Below are 23,042 nucleotides of genomic sequence, written 5' to 3' on the forward strand. Positions count from 1 at the left end.
TTGTTCAAGAGCGGATCATAATATAAGTAAACTATTTTTATAGCCCCGAGCTTTCATGAGGCCCAGACAAAGGCGATCCGCCATATGGGTAGCAGTTAAAATATAGGACCCACGGGGATTTAGTGCCTGAACTAGGCATAAACATACCGTAGGACATAAGCACTAAAATATCAAGAGGGGTTGGCCTTTAATTTCTAGATTTCATGGGTTTGTTTAAGCGAAACTAAAAAAATATTCATTAGAGCGTATGTTCTCTAGTTGCAGCTTAATTCATAGCGTTCTCAAACTAATCAAACATCGATCTGGCTTGACTTTATCTAATCTGGCTGACCTGATATGATTGATTGTAACTGTCCTATGTTTTTTGTTCGCAACATCTCTACATTTTCTAAGGGCAACAGCCAAACAAAATGGAGCAATGCTTCCATCCGATGCATTTCTGATTAATTTACACCACCGTTCAAATATTCATCATCAGCGAAATCAAATCATCCATGAAACCTACCCATAAGATTTATGCACACTATTCCAATCTAGCAGAAAGAGTGTTGAACAGAAAATCGCTTCCCTGCATCCCCGAGACGATCCCTCCCTGCATTTTCCCCCAACACCAATCGCGGCCAATGCACGCAAATGCAATGCATCCGGTGCATCAGGTGCGCACCGACACGCGCAAACTCGTTCCTCTTTTTCCTTCACAGCAAATTATTACGGGTTTTAGCTAGGTGAGGTTAGCTTTTTTTCTCACTTTTCTCTCCTTCCTGCTAGCACACCGGCTGTACCGAGGCGCTACTTCTCAAGTGCATCAGCAACGGGCGCCAGACTGGCACTTGCGATGCCGACGCGAAAGACGCACCGAACGGCTAATATTGACTAAAAACCGGAAGATCTAATTAGATTTAAACTTCATCATTGAATTTAAACTATTTGCCCTCCATTTAAGCGGGAAGCCTCGGCCAGCATGGAATTAAAATAGCTGGCCACGCGGCGGCGAGTGGAAAGAAATAACAACCGAGCGCACTCACACATACACACAGCACAAGCACTAACAGCACAAGCAACAGCTCGCCCATCAGCTGCCGTTGCTTGCTGCTGCGCTGGGTGCATTCATCCATTTCACGAAGTCGCTTCACACTGGGCGAAGGCACAATTTATGCAAATACAATTGTCCAGTTTTCCTTCCATCCGGCTTCCGGGGTTGTTTGGTGGGCCGCACGCTTACTTGCACGGTGTCTGGGCTGTTGCTGGATACTGGAATGAAGCTATAGTTTTTCTTCCGAGTGTTTGTTTGACTGAATTTGGAGAGCAACAAGTTTGGGACGAAACTCTCTGTGATAATGGCGATTTAGCACGCAACAGTCACGCATGCATTAGAATATTTGCTGTGCCATTATTCTGCGCAGGTTATGTTTATATTCCTTATTCAGCAGAGCTTGAGTTTCATGATGATTATTTGATGTTTCATTAGAACATTTTACATACAAGTGAATTCGTTGGAAATGGTACGAATAATTCATGTTGTGAAAGATTTTTTTAATTCCCAAAAAACGGACTGGTCTTATTGCCGTTGTAAAAGCATTTTAAAGAGCAAATATCTAACATTTTTATTTTTTCATGGCTAATATGTCTACCCAAAAGACATTTAATTATTTTAAATTGTGTGCTACCAGCTAATTAAATAAAAAATATAAAATTTCTATAAGATTTCGTGCTAACCGTGGTGAAGTAAAATTGGTGAGTTTGTAAGTTGGAAAAAAGATAGATCAAGTCAAGCATAATGATCTTCGGTAAGCCTCTTGAACTTTAGACATTCAAGTAAAAAAAAAAAACTATTGAAGGTTGTATGCACAGTAGATCTACTACGAAGTCTGCAAGAGAAGGAACGTCCATTTTGGCTCAAAGGACACATATAATGGAATACTTATTGTACGTTTTGCACATGCGAATAGTGGGTTCTGTCGTCAATTGATCCCGACAACCGATTGCGAGGAATGAACAAGGGCACTCTCTCTGGAACAGGTAATCCATTGCAGCACATTCAGCATTGTTGTAGAAGAGATGCAACATTGTAGAACAATATTCAAAGAGTGAACGACCGAAGAACCCTTTTCACCATTATCTTGCTTCTTTTTTATCAAATTATCAATGCATAACGGTAGAACCTAGTTCATCGTCAAGAATGATTCCCAAACTCTTGGTTTCTTGTTTAAAGGTTTCTTAAAAAAGTTTAAATCATATTGTGTTTAATAGATTTTATTGGAGGACCCAATCATTTAGCTTAAACTTCAATATTCTTGCATGCGAGGAGAAGATAGGGATTGGATTCGATACACGGCGAAAGACTTAGCTTTGGAAAAATGCCTACACAGCGCTATCACTGGGCTACCGGACTGCACCTTGTGTGCAATAAAAACAAAATAGAATCGACAACACTCCCTTGGGGAAGCGGCAGAACATTATCATTAGGATCATATACATATTAGGTCCTCAAATAAATAACGGCCGTTTTGAAATCGATGGGGCCACTGTGGACTGTGGCGCGATTTAGACGTTTACAAACGTCATAAATCAAGTTTGGGAATGACATAAGCAAACTGTGTAAAAAGATCAGTGATTATTTCGTGCGAGTAAAAGTTCCTAGTTCTTGAAAATGTCTGATTTTGTGCCAAATAAGCGCCATATGCGGAAGGTGTTGCTGTTTTTGTTTCAAGCGAAGAAAACGCCAGTCGAAGCGCATCGAGAGCTTTCGAGTGTTTATGGCGATGCTGCTCTAAGCGAAACAAGGTGTTGGGATTGGATTGGTGGTTTTGGTGTCGGGAAATAGATACCACACGAGTTGAAGCCGTGGGACATTGAACGCAGACTCTTCATGTGTGAACTGCTGGTTGAGCGGCACAACAGAAAGGGGTTGCTGTACAGAATCGTAACGGGAGATGAGAAGTGGATTTTGTTCAGCAATCCTAAGCGCAAAAAATCGTGGGGATCTCCTGGTCATACCCCAACATCATCAGCTCAGTCGAACATCCATAGCTCGAAAGTTATGCTGAGCTGATCCCACCAAATGGTGGGACCAGCTCGGCGTCATCTACTACGAACTTCTGAAACCTGGAGAAACAATCACTGGAGAACGCTACCGGAAACAATTGATAAATTTAAGCCGAGCACTGCGTGAAAACGGCCAGAAACGTTATTCTGCTGCATGACAATGCTCGGCCAAATGTTGCGCAATATTTGAAAAATTACCTTAACACCCTCAAATAGGATGTTTCACCGCACCCGCCGTATTCACCGGATCTGGCACCATCGGATTTCCATCTGTTCCGATACATGGCATATGGATTGGCTGACCAGCAGTTCTCCTCCTATGAACAGATCCAGAATTGGTTGGATACCAGGATTGCGTCGAAAAACGTATAATTTTTCCGAAAAGGAATCCGCGTTCTGCCCGAAAGGTGGAAGAAAGTAATAAATAATAACGGCCAAAACTTTGATTGACCCAAATTTTACAAGTAAAAATGCCTCGAGTAATTATAAACTTATGTATAAACGGCAGTTATTTAATTGTTATTAGGTGCGTACATGATTTTTTTCTGTTGTTTGTCTGTTATAGGTAAGTCTAGACCTAATTCTGATTGTTCCTGGTAATAATAAATTATTGCTCTCTAGATATTCAACAAGTTGTTCTTTAGCAATTATCTCCAATATTTTTTTTTTCGGTATTGCCATTCTGCCATTAGACCGAAGATTTATTGGGTCACTTCCCACCAACAATTCCAGACGTTCAATAGTACGCCATCTATTACTTCTGGGGAAAAAAACTCAACTTCAAAAAAACACGCTCTATCTGAAATTTAAACGACAATTGTTACGACATTTCCCATCATAGCGTTTAATGTCGCAGAATGCGATCGAGCGATGAATTATTTTATTGTATCAAGCACATATGCATCACACATACATTGGAAGGAATAACTCCAGCAATATATCCCACATTCAACAAACAATTAAATACATTTCTTAAATCATCCCTCGGGACATCTTCATATTATCTGTTGTTTGACTTCGCTTAATTTTTTTTTTGTTTGGTAATTAAGCTGCCTGTATGAAACTGCCTTGCGCTTTTGTCACTAATTGTCACTGTCCATTACAATGTCGAAACAAATAACGAATGCAAAACTGGGCATTATAATTAGCTTATGAATTTTCCACTCCAAACTCCAAAGAAACGCAACAAAAAGAAATCACAAACACACACACACTCCCAAAATTAAAATCTGTTCGCAGCAATTATAGCGGGCGCTTCACGCCATGAGAGAGAAAGGGGAAGCACACGCGAAAAACGACCGGCCTTCGAATATCTTTTATGCTTACCAGCGATGGCAAAAATTTCTTTCCCTTCTGATAATGGCATTTTTCGCTCATCAAAAGGAAATGGGCAAGAATTGGGTGAGAAAAAAAGGGTCCCGGTCTCGTTTCATGCTGTCAATTCAATTTCTTCGCCACCCCAGGACTCCACCGAATCGGCCCCTTGTGATGTTGGGGAAAATAATCGTAAAAAGGATTTCCCATTCGGATGCCTTTGAACCTCTAGCCGGGTGGCAATCATGGTCCCTGAGTCCTTTGTGTTTTTAGCACTTTCACATTGTAAAGCGATCTAGTTTTAATTGGAGCAAAATAGCCGATTGTAGTAAGCCGGATGCCACAAAGGCATACGAACGGCTGATACTGCAGAAGGAGCAAAACAATACCAAAAACACACAAGAAAACAAAATACCAAACAGTAGACTTTTTTTCATCGTCCAACCGTCGACAAACTGGTAAAAACCGTTAACGCCCCATTATAAGCTGATATTCACAACAAATAGATGCTTTGGCCCCAGACCCGGACCCGAACCCGAGCTGTTCGCTGCAGAATATTTAGGGATCCTAATTAATGACGATAAACATCAAACAAAGGTTTCGGCGGTAACACAAAGCATTAGGGCATAAGCCTGCATTTACTGCAGCAATCGAATGGCGATCAGAATGTTTGCCCAACATCACGCTTCTGATTTGCTGTGGATCTTTTGATATTTGGGGTACTCGCTCATTACGGCCACGGTGGAGTCCCAAAAAATGTGAGACATCTCATCAGGTTCATAGTAACCATATTCAATTCTATTTCCAACCGATAATCGATTGATGCGAAGCGTAATTATCGGAAACACATTACAACAGCTGTATAAATATTCAAAAAAGGATTATCATCATCGGTACTAGCGCTTGACGGTTGAGAAGAATCTTAATTCAATTTGTATCAATTGTATTAATAGTTTCTCTTAGATTTCGTGCTCGTCGTTATGAAAAGCTGCATGGCCCAAAATAGCATAACGTGGACAACAGGCACACAAATGTGCGTCGATCTGCACTTATTTCAAACGGATAGAGTGCTATTTTATAGCACACTTTAATATCTTCTAGCAGCGCTACCTAGCGGGCAGTAGGTGAATCTTCTGTTGAAGTCATTTTATATTAGTTCATTTTTCGAAGCCCAAATTTATTTTCCCAATTCGACCAGACATAGTTATCATTGTTTTTATTTTGGATAAATTCGCGTTTGATTGAAAATATCCAACAACTAATACTTTGTGTTAAATAATATGTCATGTATGTTTCATCTATAATGTCCTAACAATACACCCTTTGTCCGACACTGACGTTTTGTTTTTAACCAGCAAAAAGGTTGTTGTGAAACACCGAAAGCAAAAGCCGGAAAAGATGTCCTTTCCCGATAAAGACGTTCGCGCAAAATGTTGGACAGCTCGTGACGAATACTGGGCCTGCCTGGACAAGCACGCACCGGACTACCAATGCACATCGCAACAGCCCGAACCGAAAGAGTGCCTCCAGTTACGAAAATTGTACCAGCAATCCTGCCCTGCCCAGTGGGTGAAGCATTTCGATCGCAAGCGAACCTACGACCAGTTTAAGCAAAAGATGGCCAAAGGATATGAACCACTAAACGAAACCAAATAGTGGTGCTGGGCGCGGAAGCACGTGTATCATACGGACATTTCGAGTAGGGTTCTTCATTTCTTTCGCCTAAGCAGAACTAATGTAACGCATTAAACTAGTGGATGTGTAGTAAATAAAACAACCGCGTCTTTTGATTGTTACCATAAAACGGGTGGATTGCGTTCTTCTATCGAAACAATGTAACGGCCCGGTATCATAACCAGCCCAAGAATACGTTCTTCACCTCCTATTTCGGTGAATTCGCTCGTCCCCTGCAGCACAACATTCGCATCGGCATCGGTGCAAACGAAATATCCGCTCAATATCCGACCGTCCGTCATCTTGATACGAAACAATCGATTTAGCCAGCTTCGCAGCATTTCACGCTTCTGCATTGCTCTGTCCTACAAGCATAAATAAACGTGAGTGGAGACATGTTTTAGCACACGATTAAATCTTCTTACCTCATCATCACTGTACTCATCATTGCTGCTCTTTTGTTGTATATCCATTCTGGAAAATGCTTGGTCAAGAGCCTGTTGGTATTTCTGGGTGGAGAAATCGTTCCATTAGTACGTGAATAAATTTAACCATTGCTAACATACAGCCTTGTTTGGTTCGGAAACAGAAACATCTGCAGTTTCTCCCATCCCTGCAGGAGGATGCTCTTGGATGTCCTGTAAAAAGTTAAATATCATACAGTCGTAACAGAAACATTCACATTTCGAAGGAAATGTGAAGGATTTTTCTTAATTTATAGAAATATTTAAAGAAAACTTAAATGTTTACCTTTGCAGACTCCTTCATATTCTTTGTTTACCATTTACGTGATGCTGTCAAACGGTGACATTCTGTGATTATTTTCACCGGGAGAATTCGAGCAGCAAACGTTTTGACAATTTCCAGCAGTTTAAATCCAAATTAAATAGCTTGAATTTAAGCCGTTAGGTATTCCAAATCCTTTACTATTTTACTTCGCTAGTACTTGGCTTAGCATACGAGCATTTCGGATTACTTTATTTCGGTAAAATGTAATGATGATTTTCCTCTTAAAACCAGTCAGATTTCATTCCTTTCTTTAAATACTTGTTATCAGAATTTGTCATTTTATTTGAAAAAAAAAACTTGTAGTGCACATATGTATAAGTTCTATGATGATTACCGATACTTTTCCGTTCGAATTTATTCTTTGATCCTTCAACGGTACAATGTTTCTCAATTTTATCCTACCATTCATAGCAGCGAACCCATGTTTTCATTACCAATGAACGAAATAAAGTATGTTATTTATTTCTGTACTTTACACTAAAACAATCATATCATTTGCTTAAAATAAACAAACTTTACACAGGGAATTGGGAGGGCAAAAAATACATCGCATTAGTCCACGGTTCGCGGAAGAAAAGCAAACCGTCCCAAAACTGTAAGCCGTCCTTTGGCGCTGTCCAGTCCAGCGACGCAGGATCCAGTGTGGAACGACGAAATAGCAGCCCGCCGAACGTGCTTTGAAATAGATGCACGACACGTTCGTACTGCTAAACTTAGTAAAACGAAAAATTAGACAAACAAATAGGCACAAAGAAGTTCTGAAATCTGTCGTCCTCTGTGTGTTGCCGGGAGCGAGTGCCGGCTAGCTTTCAGACACTCTGTATGGGTTTCGGGTCCGCACGGCTGGCGGAAATCTTCAACGATGACCGGCAGGGCAACCTCATCTGGAACTTGCTATTTGGCACCGACAGGCAGTAGGTCTCACTGGGGCGAGTATCGTACAGGGCTCGCTCGATTACACCCAGCGCCGAGCTGGTGAGCACGTCTGCGCTGTACTGCGTCGGTACACCTTCCTCGTCCGAGATGGCTAAAGGAGAGATGTGAGAGCGAGCAAAATGTTAAATGAAAACGTAATACCACTCTCTTACTACATGCGCAACTTACTGTAGGGTACCGGTGCCTTAAACAGTGACTCCGCTGGGACACCCCGCGAATCCAGTGTCACAACGTTCACACCGTACGGTTTCAGCTCTTTGCGCAGCGCATCAGCACATCCCTGCACAGCATTTCGTGTAGCCATGAACACTGTCAACCCATCGTCATCGTTGCCGGATCCGAGTAGAATCAGCCGGCCCCGTGTAGGTCGCAACAGCCCGATAAAGGCACGCGCCGTCCGTAGACAACCCATGACGTTGTTCTTGAACATGTTTTCCCACTGCAGCGAGTCCTGCGAGTCGATACGACCACGGTACACCGATCCGGCCGTGTTGATGACGGCCAGTATGCCCCGTTCACCCGCATTCAGATGAGCACCCATCGATTCGGCCGCCTCACGCAGCACGTCCTCCCGCGTAACGTCAATCTTCATCGGTACGACCGAACCACTGACCGGTGTGTCGGAGTTTTCGCGCATCTTCATCCAACCGCGCAACAGCTTGGCAGGTAGCGATTCGACCGGGTCCTTCATACCGGCGAACACCCGATGTCCTTTGCTGGCGAAGAATGTGCAGATCTGCAACGAAACGTGATCGTTATTAATGGTGTGATTATGGAGCTGGAAAGGAAATCGGCTGAGCTTTCGCATTAGATCAGTATCAGCGTCATAGTAAATCCGTCCTGTGCTGCTGTACTATTTGGTCAATGTACCAGAGCAGCGGATTAGAAAACAAAATCTATTCGAAATGAGCCAAGATAAAGCTGACACTGTCTATTAACGGTTGGAAGGCTTCGGGCATTTCCTACGCTTTGCTAAACACGATCCTATCCATAGTCCCCGCTAACTGCAAGTTTATTGCCACAGTGAGTCGTTATCATTCCTTGACGTTTAGTGCAGAGAAAGTAATGGTACCTTGTCGTCGCCAAACAAGCAATTTGCTTCATAATCCGCTGCATGCACCTTTGCACGCTTATCATAGGCAAGTGGTATGTTATGCTTACCTGCAGTCCTAGGGCGGTATCGGCACAGGTGATCAGTATCGAGCCTTTCTGCGTTCCGGTTGCATCATCTCGCGTTCCTCGCACCTTGCAGAGCAGATACAGCAGCAACGCACCCGCTATCGAAAACAACGCTATCAGCTGAATCGTCAGTACCAGGGCCGTTTGGACTTCCATCTTTGCGACGTTTTCAATGCGTCTGCGACTCCGTGCGGATGTGTATCTTCCGCGTAATCCTCACGATCAAATCTGCAAAAGAAAGCAACACAAAAGCCAGGGCAAATAATGAAAATTCAGTATGTTTTACTAGCTCACATTAATACATGGGGTTACGCTATTATAAGGTATATCCGATGATGGATGTGCGCGCGATGAGTTTTTTACTGCAAACCACTGGTTTCATAATTGATCCCTCCCGGCCCAGGGCCACTCTTGCCACCCAAGCACACACACATCCAAGTTGAAGGCGAAATTATTTGGCTATTTTATTTTCTTTTAAGCGGCTCAAGCTTTATGATCGACTTGGAATATATCTCCATTTTTGTTTTACCACTGTTGGCGCATTTTCTCGTGCACTCTCTGTTGGAGGCTTATCGAGCTTTTTCGGCGAGAGTTGCACCGCGAATGGAAAGCGAAAGTACGATCGCGAACTCGATCGTAACAATCGAATGTAGATGCATCGCAAAATCAATCGCTTGTGTAATATCGAGATTGTTTTTTCTGGGGCTCCTCGTTTGATGACCATAATTTGTGCTTATCAGAGCCACGTTTCCATTGATGCTTCTGGTTCCGTATTTGTATCAGTTTTAAGTGAGAGCGTAGGAGAGAGGTATCACTTCATTGAGCAACTCCAAGAAGCTCTATTGGTTTTGTGTTGGTCCTCACGTTGCGAACGGGTCGAATCGATCGCATCATCTCACGCAAATGCACCTGGTTCATGAGCTCTGGCATTTGGAATCGGTGGCGTGAATATCTAAATAATTTGCCCCTGCTTGTGCAACTTACATTACCGACCACAACTCATCAACCTTGCGGGGTTCAACTTTCGTCTTTCGTTCGATTTTGCTTTTGATTTTTTCGCTACGGACTTATTGCATAACAAAAACGGACCAAACATACTGCTACTGTCAGTTATTATTACTCACAATCGCATACATTAAGCGTACTTTTATTATCTGAGCGATACATACAAAGTCAAACACTATCGGTGCGCGTTTTATGGTTTAAAATATAACGGACGCAAACTTTGGCAGCATTTGTAATGAAGTTGTTTCAACGGGCGATGTTTTGATGTGATTTATGGTGCTTCATTTGTGATGCGCCATTTCCAGAAATGTATTATTTAAGGTAGCTTCATATAACAGCGCTGATTGATGTATTTTTCAGCAGTAAATTAACAAATGTTGGTTTAAATTACGTGGACATAAATTCCACGTGTTTTAACATTTATTAAGTCTCACACAGCAATTAAACATCAAGAAACGTTTCCTGATGTTATACTAAAGGGAGTCTCAAATAAGAATAGAAAAACAAAACTTAACTCAGAACTCATTCGAATGTAACCGATCGGTGAACAGAATATTTCATCAATACAATGGATCATTAGCTTTTCCGTTTGCAGCCAAAACCGACGCCTAACGTCAGGAACTACCTTTTCAAGCGTGGCCAACCCACCCCCAAGCCTGGCGTCTCCCATCCAGCACACGGCACGGACTAGCGACTGGCTTGGCAAGGTTGTTTACTGAACTAATCCGATTCACAATCGATATATTCTTTGCCGTGGTCGTTTCCTCATTGTCATCGAGCGTTTGTGTCATGTCGTTTGATATGAAATCATCCACTCGGCCACTGTCAAGGCCACGACGAGCAGTACGAACGAAGGTGTGGCTTCCTACCGGAGATTCAAATGCACACCATTGTGTTTGCCATCGCCAGATGGGAACTTTGGCGACCACAACCGTAAACGGTTGCTTCTCGATGCGCCATTTTCTTACAGCGCTCCATAAAGCTCACCTAAGATCACGTTAAACCATTTTTGTAATGCAAATGCAACGATTTGTTCGACATTGCAGTCGTTTATTTTAGTGTTGAATAATTTTGTTTTAACTATTAATTCCTTTCAAGTGCTATTCGCGAGGATTATTGTGTTGAAGAATACATACTAAGTTGATAGAATTGCAGTTGCTTCAATCTCGTGTCAGCAGAAGCAAGCATGCATGGCACCTGCGCCAACACAATCCCTTCACGGTTCGGTCACACTTAATGCCAACCTGTCTCCGGGTAATGATTCGCCCCATTGTCACATGGCCACACACCTTTGTCGAAACGATTGTGATTCGCTTTTCTTCTTGTGTGAAAATGCATTTCAAATGCAATTGTTCGTCGAAGTAACGGCCTCAACATTTTCTTGACCTAGGAAACAAACGAATAGTGTTGCAAGTTGTCGCAGCAATTAACCTTCTATCGAACATCATTCATATTTAGACCATTTGTCCTGTACTATATTTGCCTCAGCATTTCAAACTAGAAATAAGTGTTGAGACGATATGTACTTCAATTCACTAGGAAATGCACGTACAGTCCAGTACTAACCTAGTGCCTCAACCAAACACATCTTACCGATAGTAGTCCTCGGTCTGACATTCCATGTATTCCCTTTGCAAAACTCACATTGTTTACAATGCTGATCACGCAGGTGACTGAGGTTGTTTCGTTTCATTGTAGCCGGCCTCCTAAGCTCCACAGCCCCAGTTGTACGTAGCTACGCATACCATCATTAGCCTTTAGCCAGTTGCCGAGGTTATGTTCGAACGCAGGGCAAATATGCAGTTATACAAAGTTCATTCGGACACTGGCCACGCTACAGATGGTGGTACATTATACTTGACCAACTAGCACAGGCCACGGCCGTCGGTTTATCGTACCGGCTAACGGATCGGTTACAGTTGAATTCGGTACTGCTAACCTCTTATGGAAGTGCTTTTAGAGATACTCTAGAGCTCTTGACCATCACACAGCACAACAAACCATACCTAAACTGCCGACTTTAGATGTAAACAGCCTCAAAATTTGGAACCGAAGACGCAATGAAACAACCACACAACCTGAATCGATTCCACACTCACTGGCAAGCCTGTTATGCAGAACCGAACCTGAAATTCTTCTGTACCGCGAACAGTAAATTAAGAGACGAGTAAGCAAACATTAAAGAGTGACTTCAAATGGGTCACACAACGTAAACCCCTTTCCTCACCTCGAAGCGTAAGAGCACATATTTTGCTGACGCAAACATCTGTACCGTCCAAGGGTGTGGCAGGCACGCGGCTTCGAGTTCATGCTACCGGCTGTGTGACTTTTTCAACCCTCTGCTGTAATAGCTTCACTTCCACATAGCTCAACAAATATGGCATTCGTATGGGTGCGATCATCATCGGTCGATCAATAAACCGTGATCTTTGCGGATTTTGCGGATGGCTGTTGTCGTGGTAGGAATGTGATAAATTGCTTTACACAAAATGATGTCAATCGGATGGGACTGTTGGTCGCCAAGCGGTAAAGTGAAGGGATTCGTTTGCAGCTTCATTGGACGTTCGTAATTTATACAGCAAAAAAAGCAAAACCAACGAAGCGTGTTTTATAGGCATCCTTATACATATAAACATATACTACTCGCATGGATAAAGAAGCTATAGTCACACTTCCACTCTGTATCAAAAGAGATATTTTGGCAATTTTTATAGGATTGAAAATTCACCACATTTATGGTCACATGGAGTGTGTATCCTCCGCAATTCACGGTTAATGCGTTTTTAACAAAATTGACCATTTTATTGTTCACCGCCCGTTCACGTCTTGCCCTTGTCCCGTCCATTGATCAAGTCCTTGTTGGAGAAGTCTTTAGCTGAAACTTAAATTACCTACGAGCAGCCCAACCCCGTGCTGTTGGGAGATACGCTCCCATGAATTGGTCCCTTTCAAGGTTTTGGGTAGCTTTTTGCCATTTCTTCGTGAGCTGAAACCCATCTGCCGACGACCAATCGACGTTGTTAAGGCACGGTCGAGTTGTGTCCTTGGAATGATCGCTACTGTGTGACGAAGCTTATAGACTGTCTTCTCGCACACACTTAAAAACGTACTCGATGATGTTTCATGAAACAACTGTTTTCATTGTGATGAGAAAACAATAACTGACAATATTTGTACATCATTTATATTATACGAAAATGTGTAACTGCCTAGTGCTCGTAATGTGATTGATTACTTTAGTCATGTGCAGCATGGTTCGCATTAAGGAAAAGTAACAGTATTACCGTTCAATAAATATATCTCTCACAGCATACTTCAAACATCCACAGGTACTTTATTAACGTTTACTGGAATCTAGGTACACCCGCCGAGTACCTTCCCTAAGCCCTTATCAAAGCCTATCTTTCCCAATACGATATACATGACCGTGGTTAGATTAGATAGTCTACCTATCGGCGACTATTATTCAAAGCTGATCACTGTAGTGTCGTTTGCCAGAGAGTCCACGAAGTCTATCGGCAGCCTGTTCAGCCGTCAAATCGCGCTGTGATTGACACAGTAGCTCAAAGCCCACCATGAACTTTCGTACCGTGGCCGATCGAAGCAGCGGTGGATAGTAAATCGCATGTAGTGTCCAGTGCTGGTCACTCGTTGGTCCGTTCGCCAGTTCTGCTGTGGGCGCTCCATGCCAGCCCATGCTGTACGGGAACGAACACTTGAACAGATTGTCATACTTGATGGTCAGCTCCTTGATTACGATCGCCAGACTGTTGATCTGCGACACTGTTAGATCGGAGAGACGCTTGTTTGAATTGCGCGATATCAGCATCGTTTCGAATGGCCATACTGCCCAGAACGGTACCACCACGAGCCAGTCCGCATTTTCAATTACGATGCGCTCCTGAAAAGCGCAAACAACATTCACAATTTAAAAGTTAAACATGAAGAACAGCTCTCTAAGGCATTCAAATTACCCGCTTCACTAATTCTCGCTTCACGTAATCGTCCAGCAAAGGCGTCCCGTGCTTGGCGTAGTATTGCCGCAGCATCTTATCCTTAATTTCCGGCTCGTTCGGTAAGAACGAGCAGGCCCATATCTGACAGTGCGGATGTGGATTCGAACATCCCATCGCAGCGCCCTTGTTTTCGAAGATCTGCACCCAACAGTACCGCTCCGATAGCGTGCGAAATTCCGCGATCCACGCATCAATTACGTTTCGGATCTCCTTCGGCGTCATGAGGGGCAGTGTTTTGTTCGACTTCGGATGAAAACACATTACTTGGCAGGTACCTTGGGCCGGTGCTATCTGGAACAGTGGATCATCACTTGCCGGCGGCTCCGGCACTTGCTCCAACAGGGCCGGGAAATCGTTCGTAAACACGAACGTCGAGCGGTAGATAGGATTTTTCTGGCATAACAAATCAATATCAGTATCACATTCGATCGTACGATGGGCGGGCTTGAGGTTCGAGGGCCTTCAGTCAATGTGACCTTGACATGCACACTTACGATTCCATTGGGACGGGTCACCCCTGGACAAAGCGGGTTGCTTGGATCAAACTCCGGAAGATCGTCCGACTGGGGGTTTTCCTCCTGACCAGACCAGGGCCGTTTCATGCGATGTGGGCTCACCAGCACCCACTGCCCATTTAGTGGATTGTAACGTCGGTGTTGATGATCCGTTGGATCGAACATTTCACTGCAAAATTAAACGATGAACTAACAGCCAGCGATAATGGTAAAGCATTAATTGGCCAAAGTGAGCTAAAGCAGCAGCACCCCAGCAGAACAGATAAGCGTTGACATTTTGATAAGCACCGATGTAAACAACAGCTGGCGGGGGTTTATTGCGAGCTGATCGAAGCCGATTTCTGAACGTTACTTCGTATGTGATCGTGAAAAGATTCAACGTAATACGCTTTTTTTTAGTTCAATATTGAAATACACTTATGAATGTAGTTTTAAGTGCTTCATAGTGTAGCAAAACATCTGTCGGGTAAGGCCAAGCGCAATTTAATTTCCATTCCAAATCCGCTTCAATTCAGTTTGGATTGACCTCAGGGTGTTGCTACTAAAGTTACCATTAATAAGCTGACTCTACACTACAGCAACCTTTCGAACGATCGCGATTCTTAAATATTATCCAAACTTCCCCAATCAATCGTCTTAACCATTACTATCTAGAAAATTTTTCTAAAAAGGCATACATTTTCGAACATTAAACCGTTTTTTGGGCATACATTTGTCCTCTAATTAGTGTTGCCACTCGTGATCGCCAGATAGCACCATCAACCAGAAAAGTTCAACCATGATACCGTTCTTTCACTGCCACAAAGAATGGAAACAGTTTCCTACACCGGATACCGCTAGTCCTACCATAGGTTGAAGAATTGCTGATGAATGTTGCCCAACTGGTGATCACACAGCGCTGGGCGATACTAAAAGCAAGTCGAAGATAAAAGAAAACCTCTCATTTCAAGCGAACCTTAACAAAACAAACCATACACACGCTCAGCTCAGTTCGGCAAAGATGCATGGTCGGCGGAAATTAAGCAGCTTCGCTTATGATGTAATAAATTTCTTCCATTACCTAAACCCGTGACTGTGACGCCTATTTCGGTATCGTTCCTCGGTCAGTTTCTTGCCGCGGTTTTTCGTTCACCTTTTGCGCCCAGATTTTGGCTGCAGTTGGGTTGGAAGATGTTCTACCGGAAAAGGCTTATCCTGCTGGCTAGCCGCAAGTTAACGACACCCACCGGTGTGTGAGAATGGAATTTCCCGGTCGCGAGATAGCAAACTAATGAGTAAAGGTACCGATAAAAGATTTCGCCCCGCCTGTTAATTGATTTCCTAAGTCTAATGAAACTTACATAAACTTGTGTGGGAAAACGAACGCAGCAATGGGCTACCGAGTGACCAATAGTGAGGCTACAAAACATGCGAAAAATAATGCAGAGAACACTAATTTAGTTTATTGCTTTTCTAACTAAACTAACAGTCACTTTGACTGTTACACGTAGTTTGTTATGCTGTCCTTGGCAATCTATGATATACGTCAGAGTAGGTAGGCAGCAAGGCAAACAAAAACACAAAGTCCTCGGCTGGCGACTTCATTCGCTGATGGTGCAACAGAGAGACACACGATTCAGCGAAACAAAACGCACGTGGGGTGCACAATGGTGCACCAATGTGGCCAATGCTAATCGTTAATCGGTCTGCCGATGCATTCCGATGTCTAAGCGCAATGCACCGCACGCTCTATACAATAACTCGTCGGGACAATAACTGGCACTGCACGGCTTCCTCCAAGAGTCACCGAGCCCTCGCGAGAGGTCTTTGTGCACGTAGTGCTTGGTAAAAACTTTCATTTCTATTTTTCGACCGTTCGATGTCGAAGGCACTTTTAAGCCTACTGTAGTGTGTAACGAGGTTCATGTACGAGTTACCCGTTTCATACACCGTAGCAAATCGATTGATCTATTTCGGAGCCCAACCGTTATCACATCGCTGTTTGGTGTTTTGGTTTTTGTCTGTAATTTTCGTGCCCGCCGGGATGATGTGTGCAGCAAAAAAAAAAAACGGCAAACAAATGGTAACACTACCCCATTGCTTGCAATTGATGTTTTCGGTGTCGTAAGCAGCCAGCCGCAGCCACACAGGTGGAAACTCGATAGGTCATCGTCACTTTGAATGTGCCTCCGAAGTCGCGATGCCACTCGCGCTCGGTTGTGCAATGGTGGCATAAAAATGGACGCGAGAAAGCGTCAAAACGTTACCCATGTGGGGAGGGAGCTGTAACAATACACGCTGGACGTTGGCATCGTCGGCAAGACGGAGCGCGAAGATCGATAGCCGCGCCGGGTTGTCATGCGTAAGCCAGATGATATAGGTTTTTGATGCTGGAAGACATCCGTAGCGATAATAATGAAAGCTGCCGATCAACCTACACGCTGAGCATTATTTTAATTTTCTCCCCACTCGGTATACAACATTAGCTTAACACGCGACACAAGAGTCCCCTTGGAGATTTGAACGCGATCGAACGGAAAATTATTCGTTGCATATGTGACGCTGGTGGCGATTTCTCTTTCCGACTTCGGCTTCGTTTTTCGCCGGAGTTACCCGCCGAAGGCCAAAGGAAAAACCACCCAACCATCATCTTCTTCATGGTTTCAGCTTCGAACACCCCCGACCTGGCGAGTGGCCAGTGAATTTAATTAGTGTTATTAAATTCAGTGAAACTGTAATATTTGTGCAAACCGTTTTTCCTTGCTCGGCGGAAGACCCAGTGCGAGATGAGACGGCGAAACGGGCCAAGGAGCACGACGTGTGCTAGTGTTTTTTTGTTATTGTTTACTATTTTTGCTCTCGCCACTTTCGCAACCATCACAACCATCCACGCATATTTGTATGTGCGTAAAGCGACTTTTCCTATGGCAAATCTGTGGGCACCCGGCCATAGGGGTAGCTTGTTTATGGTGAGTCCATCAAATCACTGGCGATCGATAAATGATGATCCTCTTCGCCATCCTACACCATTCCGCACACGGGAGCATGCAACGTAATTGCGCCGGCGAAACGTGTGGAGCACCTTCCGGTTACGTAAATATGATCATCATTTTCTTTTCAGCAAGGTTCGCCACCGTGCCGCTGGTAGTAGCCCTCACCCGGTTCGTATGTTTATTACCGACGTGAAACTATTTTTCCAGCTCCATTTTTCCAATCGGATTTCGATTTTCTTGCCCGGCTGGCTTCTGCTACTCATCTGGGTAAAGCGAATGTGTTCACGGGCTGTCCGGGCCTGTCGGTGGCCGGAAACTGGAGAAAAAGTGAAAGGTATACACAACGCCAAACAACAATGGTTGATCAATCGAAAGATCTGATACGGCCAGTTTGGTGGTTGATAGATTTTCAACCAACCATCATGTATTATTATTTCCTTCCTTCTCATCTGTCAACGTCGAACATTAGTGGACCGTCTTCCGAAAACCACATTCCAGCGAGTAGTTTCTCGTGAGAATGTTTAAGATGGCAGAGAGTTGATGCTTTGTCACCCAACGAAGCTAATGGATGATGGTGAGGAGTTTTCTTGCATCTTGGACACGTATCTCCAGAACGTTCTCGTCCGGTTCGTGTCTAAGCATTCGGAATTGATAATAGCCTACCTCTTATCGTGCCAAACCCGTCCAACCTGTTTGTTTATGGCAACGTATTACCATACAAGCAGCAAGGAAGAGTGCGACGCTTCAATCGAAAACCAGTCCTTCCGGACAAGGATATTCTGGCAAAGGCCACCTTGGAAGGCCACCTAAAGAAACGGACGGTAAATTACAACCGGTGGACAAAACTAGTCGACATTCTTGACACGTCTTAACGAAGGCCACCCGTTTGTGGTGGCCTTTCGGGGAGCCGGTTCCTTCTTGAGAGTCTATCAAGTGAACGTGAACCAACCATCGAAACCTCTGGTGACGGTGACTCCGATGTCCAACGTACGGGGAAGGGGACATTTCGGTCAAAAGCGAAAGTCCCGCTCATCGAATCCAAACGAAGCTCATACGCTTAAGTAGCCTCACCTCCAGCGTTGGCCGCTTTTACGAGGAGTAATATTTGGTAGTGCTATCACAGAATTGGGTGTGCCTTGTGAAGCAGCGGGGAAACAAATTCGGGCGCCAAAAAGGTAACCGGTTTGACGCGCTACGTACATTACTTCCCCTGCCTTGGAGACCCTGAAGACAATCAAACACATTTAAACGATCAACTAGTAACCCTGCTTGTGTTCAAAACAACATTACACAACATGACGTGCCTCTGCACTATGCGATCCTCCTGATCACCTTGTGCCGATATTTGTGCACAAGGTAGAGCAGCGGAAGATTCTAGCACCGGGTTTCATCGCCGATATGCAGCTTCGTGTATTTAAACAAGCATACTAAGCACTTCGAACTTGAACGACTACTGATCGCACACATCCACTTGCCATTCAGAGTGTGAACGTTTCTGAATGTGCTAACGATGTACGATGCCCCTCACGGATGCTCTTAACCCTCTGTCCCTCGGTCCACTCCGTGGTAGTGTATTTCTAACAATAGTCCGTTGTGAAGTGTCGTGCAACAAAGCAATTAGTGTGGATGTTGCCCCCAAGACACGCTGCCACTATGCCCAGTTTTCGAAGCACCGCTTAATAACTACCTAATCCGAAGATCACGAAATTGAACTAGTTTAGAGCTGACACGTACGATGCCGGTGCCGCAGGAGATGTTTGTGTGTGTGTGGATGCAAATCGAAATAAACAAGAAGTAAATGTCCAACGTCGTGCGATCTATATCTACGCATTATGCAATGGGTAAGCACGACAGAAGATCATGTGATACGATCTTAGGGGTTTATTAGAGCTTTTCCGAGCCTGTTTTAATGCGAAAGAAACTTACAAGTGCGCAAAGATAAGAGAACAAGTAATGTCTGTAAGTCCTACAGAAAAAGGTAGGATATGAGTTAATTAAATTATGTTAATAAAAAAAAAATCCACCCATATCCATCGAAAGAGAGCAATTACACATCTACCATCTACCACAATACTCTTAAGCTACAGTTTACATACTTCTTTCCTTAAAAGATGCCAGCAAAACCTCAGGAAGAAAGATCCAAATAACTATCAAACCTTCAAATGACCTGTTAAAAGGTATAACTGCTACCGTTGTTTGACCGCAAGCCGTACTAAATTCAACAAGTACAAGGGAATCTTAAGATTGCATCTATTGCGATGCCACTTTCGTATCTTTCCCCAGTCGAGTGGCGCTTTCATGGTAGCTAAATATGGTTCCAACATCAGCTTTACAAGCAAAGGGCCAGTGTACATGCTTCTCCACATCCTTCCGTATCGTGCTCTAAATATTGCTTAGCATCTTGTTCTACAGTTGTTCAAGCGCAGCTTACCAAACCAACAACAACGGCGAGTAAAAAGCACTCACAGACACAAAAAAGCATAATCGACTTAGTACACAGCATGCTCGCCAGAAATCGAATTCAGATCTTGGTACAAGTTTACACTGCCTGCAGGAACTCGCTTAGGCTTTCCGCCTCAACAGACCCTGAGACAACAGCTTCACCAACAGAGTAGTGCCAATGCCTTGCGGTTGGAAACTTATTTCTCTGTGTAGGGCCGCTTTTTGTTCGCAATTAGTGTATGACCGAAAGGGCCGAACCAACCAAGACCGCCCTTTTACGGAATGGCAAGAGGGTCGGTGGAAGTAGAAGGAAAAGGTGCATGATTTATGATTATGGCTTTACAAACCGTAGAGCAAAACTTGAAAGGGAACTGGATGCATGCGAGCTGTCGGTGCACCGTGCGGGAAGATGATCGTTTTTCAATCACGCATAAGAACATGAGGGTTTTGTTCGTGAACTAGGTCAGCTAGCTTTATAGCTGTGCTTTTTCCGTTTTATGTTAATCCGAATGCGGGCAAAACACATGGCAGAGAAAATTGGAGCATTAGCATTCACAATCCAATTAGCAAAGTCTTCGGTTCGAATTTCAAATTGATACAAATGAAAACTCACCGGGCATCAATAAATTAGTAGCTTCTGCTAAACGATCGATACGATAGTAGGTGTGTACCTTTTGTCGCGAAAAAAAAAACATCGTCTGAGCTTGTTTATGGCACAGACGCACTACTAGAAACATGCATTCCTTTCTCCAACGTGATAGGGACACGCTTATGAAAACTGGAAAGCACCACCGGCCGCATCATATTCGCGTCTGTAAATCGATTATTGTGCGGCCCGTTGCATGCACAATGGGTGAAAACGCCTGCTTGCCTACACGTGTGGGCGAACGCCATTAACTGGCGACCGGCTGTTTCGTGAGCCGGTTCCAAACGTGAAGAAAGTGGTACCATCAGTTGACTTACAATACGACGGCGTTAATCGATTGCCGTGACGATCATGATGTTTATCGCGTGGTTTTGACGATCGTTCCGACTGTGGATATGATCAGTTGTTGGAACATAGATGATCATCTACTGATTATTAGCACGCGTTGTAAAACTGGACCAATTATTTATCTTTTTTTTTTGTTTTGTGTTGTTAAATTGTGAATTTTAAAGATTGAAGAGAGATCTTTCTCAGCCGACTTTAAATGAGAACTGTAACCGTGACAATCAGGCGAACATAACACGTTACATGTCATGACCAATCGCTTTGAATAATTTAGCTATTTGAACGAGATTTACTGTAATTTTGGCAATTATTTCAATAAGTTTCACACAAGCACTTAAATGTGAAAGAACTCATGATACATTAGATGAAATTAAGCAAAATTTTATCTTGATCTGTAATAATGTTTATGTATCTGTAATGAACTGAAGCAAAGTAGAGTTATACTTGCTCAAGTAAAGAATGGTGTATTTATTTAAAGAAAAGAAGCAGAAGTCAACGGGCAATCTACATCGGATGGTATTAAAATATTGAAGTAGTGACATGCATCCAGGCAGGAGTGACCGACAGTTAATAAAACTGAGGTCATAAAACGATTCTCAAATGTCTCTGCTCAATGAGACTTTATAGACATATTAAAAGACTTCGAGAGTAATCGTTTTCAAACTAATGTTATACAGGAAATCCAAATTTGCAACACGGCTGAAGACTTGTAGGTGTAAAGTCTCCTCCAAGTCTCCAAGGAGTCCAATAGGATACACCTTAGCATTTGTCTTACGTTCCAAGCATGCCAACTTTAACTTTCACAAGGTACAAAACTAATGACTACCATCTTTTCTGCTCTCTTTTGAACCTTACAGGGTTTCTGAGCACAACTAGACAAGTGCGAGGCATTTCTAGACAACGCTCAAGATAGACAGGACAGCGGGTAGGTTGAACTGGACAACCGTCGCCCTTTCTCGACAGTGGTCAAGTTGTACTGGACAAACGCTAGGTTGAATTGGGCGATGGTCAAGTAGAACGGGACAGTCATATTTGAAATGGTTGGTGAAACAGTTGGAAGCGTTTCGGAAACGCTTGGCAAATATTTGAAAAGTAACCGTTGAAATACATTTACATTTTTGTAATTTACATGCATAACACGTAATAAATAATAACATTAATATAGTTTGTACTTGTTTCCAAGTACAAAAAGTAAGTTTCAATGTATATGAATGTTTGTACGTCTGATTTATTATTTTTGATTGCGTAAAATATTCATGACAACACGTCTGCAAGAACTCGATTCAATGATTATGAACAGAAACGTCTTCTGTCATCTTCTGTCTAAAGATCAAAATTTTAACAGAATTTCGAAAATATTTTATTTCTACCTCAAATTTTAAAATAAAACCATACATTCTGATTGTAATTATAGTCTTTGTGAAAGTACACTTACGTTTGAGAATTAATTAGAATTTTAAATTAGAAAAAAATTGTATTTTAGCAGTAATTTTTTTAATTTTTAAGTTTGCCAAGCGTTTCCGAAACGCTTCAAATCGTTTCACAATATCCAGTTCTACTTGACGTTTGTCCACTTCAACCTAGCGTTTGTCCAGTTCAACTTGACCACTGTCGAGAAAGGGCGACGGTTGTCCAGTTCAACCTTCCCGTTGTCCATTTCATCTTAGCCGTTGTCTAAATATGCCTCGCACTTGTCTAGTTATACTCAGAAACCCTGTATTGTAGGCGTCAGGATCTCAAGAAATGTATCGACAATCCGGTGTTTCGACAACCCGAGGTGAATAATGAAACGTGGCAGATATTTAATTTGTAATTCTGCTAAATTGCAACAAGTACGGGATAAATGGATTTCACACTAGATCATCGGACCACCAATATTGATGGCACGTTTAAATAAGAGAATAAACGTTAATAAACATTCGACAAGCCTAGTATAATATTCATAAATTGTGTCGTGATTTTCGCATTCAATTGACAATTATTATACATAATCTGAAACGATCGACATGCAAATCGCAACGAATTGAGGGCTTTAGCACATCCATAAATGAAGAGTAATGCACACAAACAGAATGTTTGTACACTTCTTTGGTCATGCGAAAAGCTACAGCAAAAGTAGCTCACTACACTATTTGAGGCGATATTTGAATAAGCACTACACGAC

General features: G+C 43.0%; 4 protein-coding genes across 4 annotated transcripts; 1 reads left to right on the forward strand and 3 right to left on the reverse strand.

Annotated features, from left to right (window-relative positions):
• The first annotated feature begins 5,722 nt into the window (after positions 1-5,722).
• Positions 5,723-6,058, forward strand: LOC126559550 (cytochrome c oxidase assembly factor 6 homolog). The gene has a single exon (XM_050215720.1). It carries the CDS (start codon positions 5,758-5,760, stop codon positions 6,013-6,015), a length of 258 nt encoding a protein of 85 aa, XP_050071677.1. The 5' UTR covers positions 5,723-5,757; the 3' UTR covers positions 6,016-6,058.
• Positions 6,059-6,143: 85 nt separating this feature from the next.
• LOC126559444 (N-alpha-acetyltransferase 38, NatC auxiliary subunit) lies at positions 6,144-6,801 on the reverse strand. The gene is made up of 4 exons (XM_050215605.1): positions 6,784-6,801; positions 6,600-6,671; positions 6,459-6,542; positions 6,144-6,398 (listed from the first exon to the last, which is right to left on the reverse strand). Exons 1-4 carry the CDS (start codon positions 6,799-6,801, stop codon positions 6,153-6,155), a joined length of 420 nt encoding a protein of 139 aa, XP_050071562.1. The 3' UTR covers positions 6,144-6,152.
• Positions 6,802-7,595: 794 nt separating this feature from the next.
• LOC126558577 (retinol dehydrogenase 5) lies at positions 7,596-9,095 on the reverse strand. The gene is made up of 3 exons (XM_050214613.1): positions 8,920-9,095; positions 7,927-8,494; positions 7,596-7,849 (listed from the first exon to the last, which is right to left on the reverse strand). The coding sequence occupies exons 1-3, from the start codon at positions 9,091-9,093 to the stop codon at positions 7,632-7,634; spliced, it is 960 nt and encodes a 319-aa protein (XP_050070570.1). The 5' UTR covers positions 9,094-9,095; the 3' UTR covers positions 7,596-7,631.
• A 4,244-nt stretch (positions 9,096-13,339) lies between these two features.
• Positions 13,340-14,719, reverse strand: LOC126558440 (probable galactose-1-phosphate uridylyltransferase). Its single transcript, XM_050214461.1, has 3 exons — positions 14,453-14,719; positions 13,917-14,351; positions 13,340-13,843 (listed from the first exon to the last, which is right to left on the reverse strand). The coding sequence occupies exons 1-3, from the start codon at positions 14,636-14,638 to the stop codon at positions 13,409-13,411; spliced, it is 1,056 nt and encodes a 351-aa protein (XP_050070418.1). The 5' UTR covers positions 14,639-14,719; the 3' UTR covers positions 13,340-13,408.
• Between the last annotated feature and the right edge of the window lie 8,323 nt (positions 14,720-23,042).

The sequence above is a fragment of the Anopheles maculipalpis genome, chromosome 2RL (genome assembly GCF_943734695.1).
Source record: "Anopheles maculipalpis chromosome 2RL, idAnoMacuDA_375_x, whole genome shotgun sequence".
In the NCBI taxonomy this organism is placed as follows: domain Eukaryota; kingdom Metazoa; phylum Arthropoda; class Insecta; order Diptera; family Culicidae; genus Anopheles; species Anopheles maculipalpis.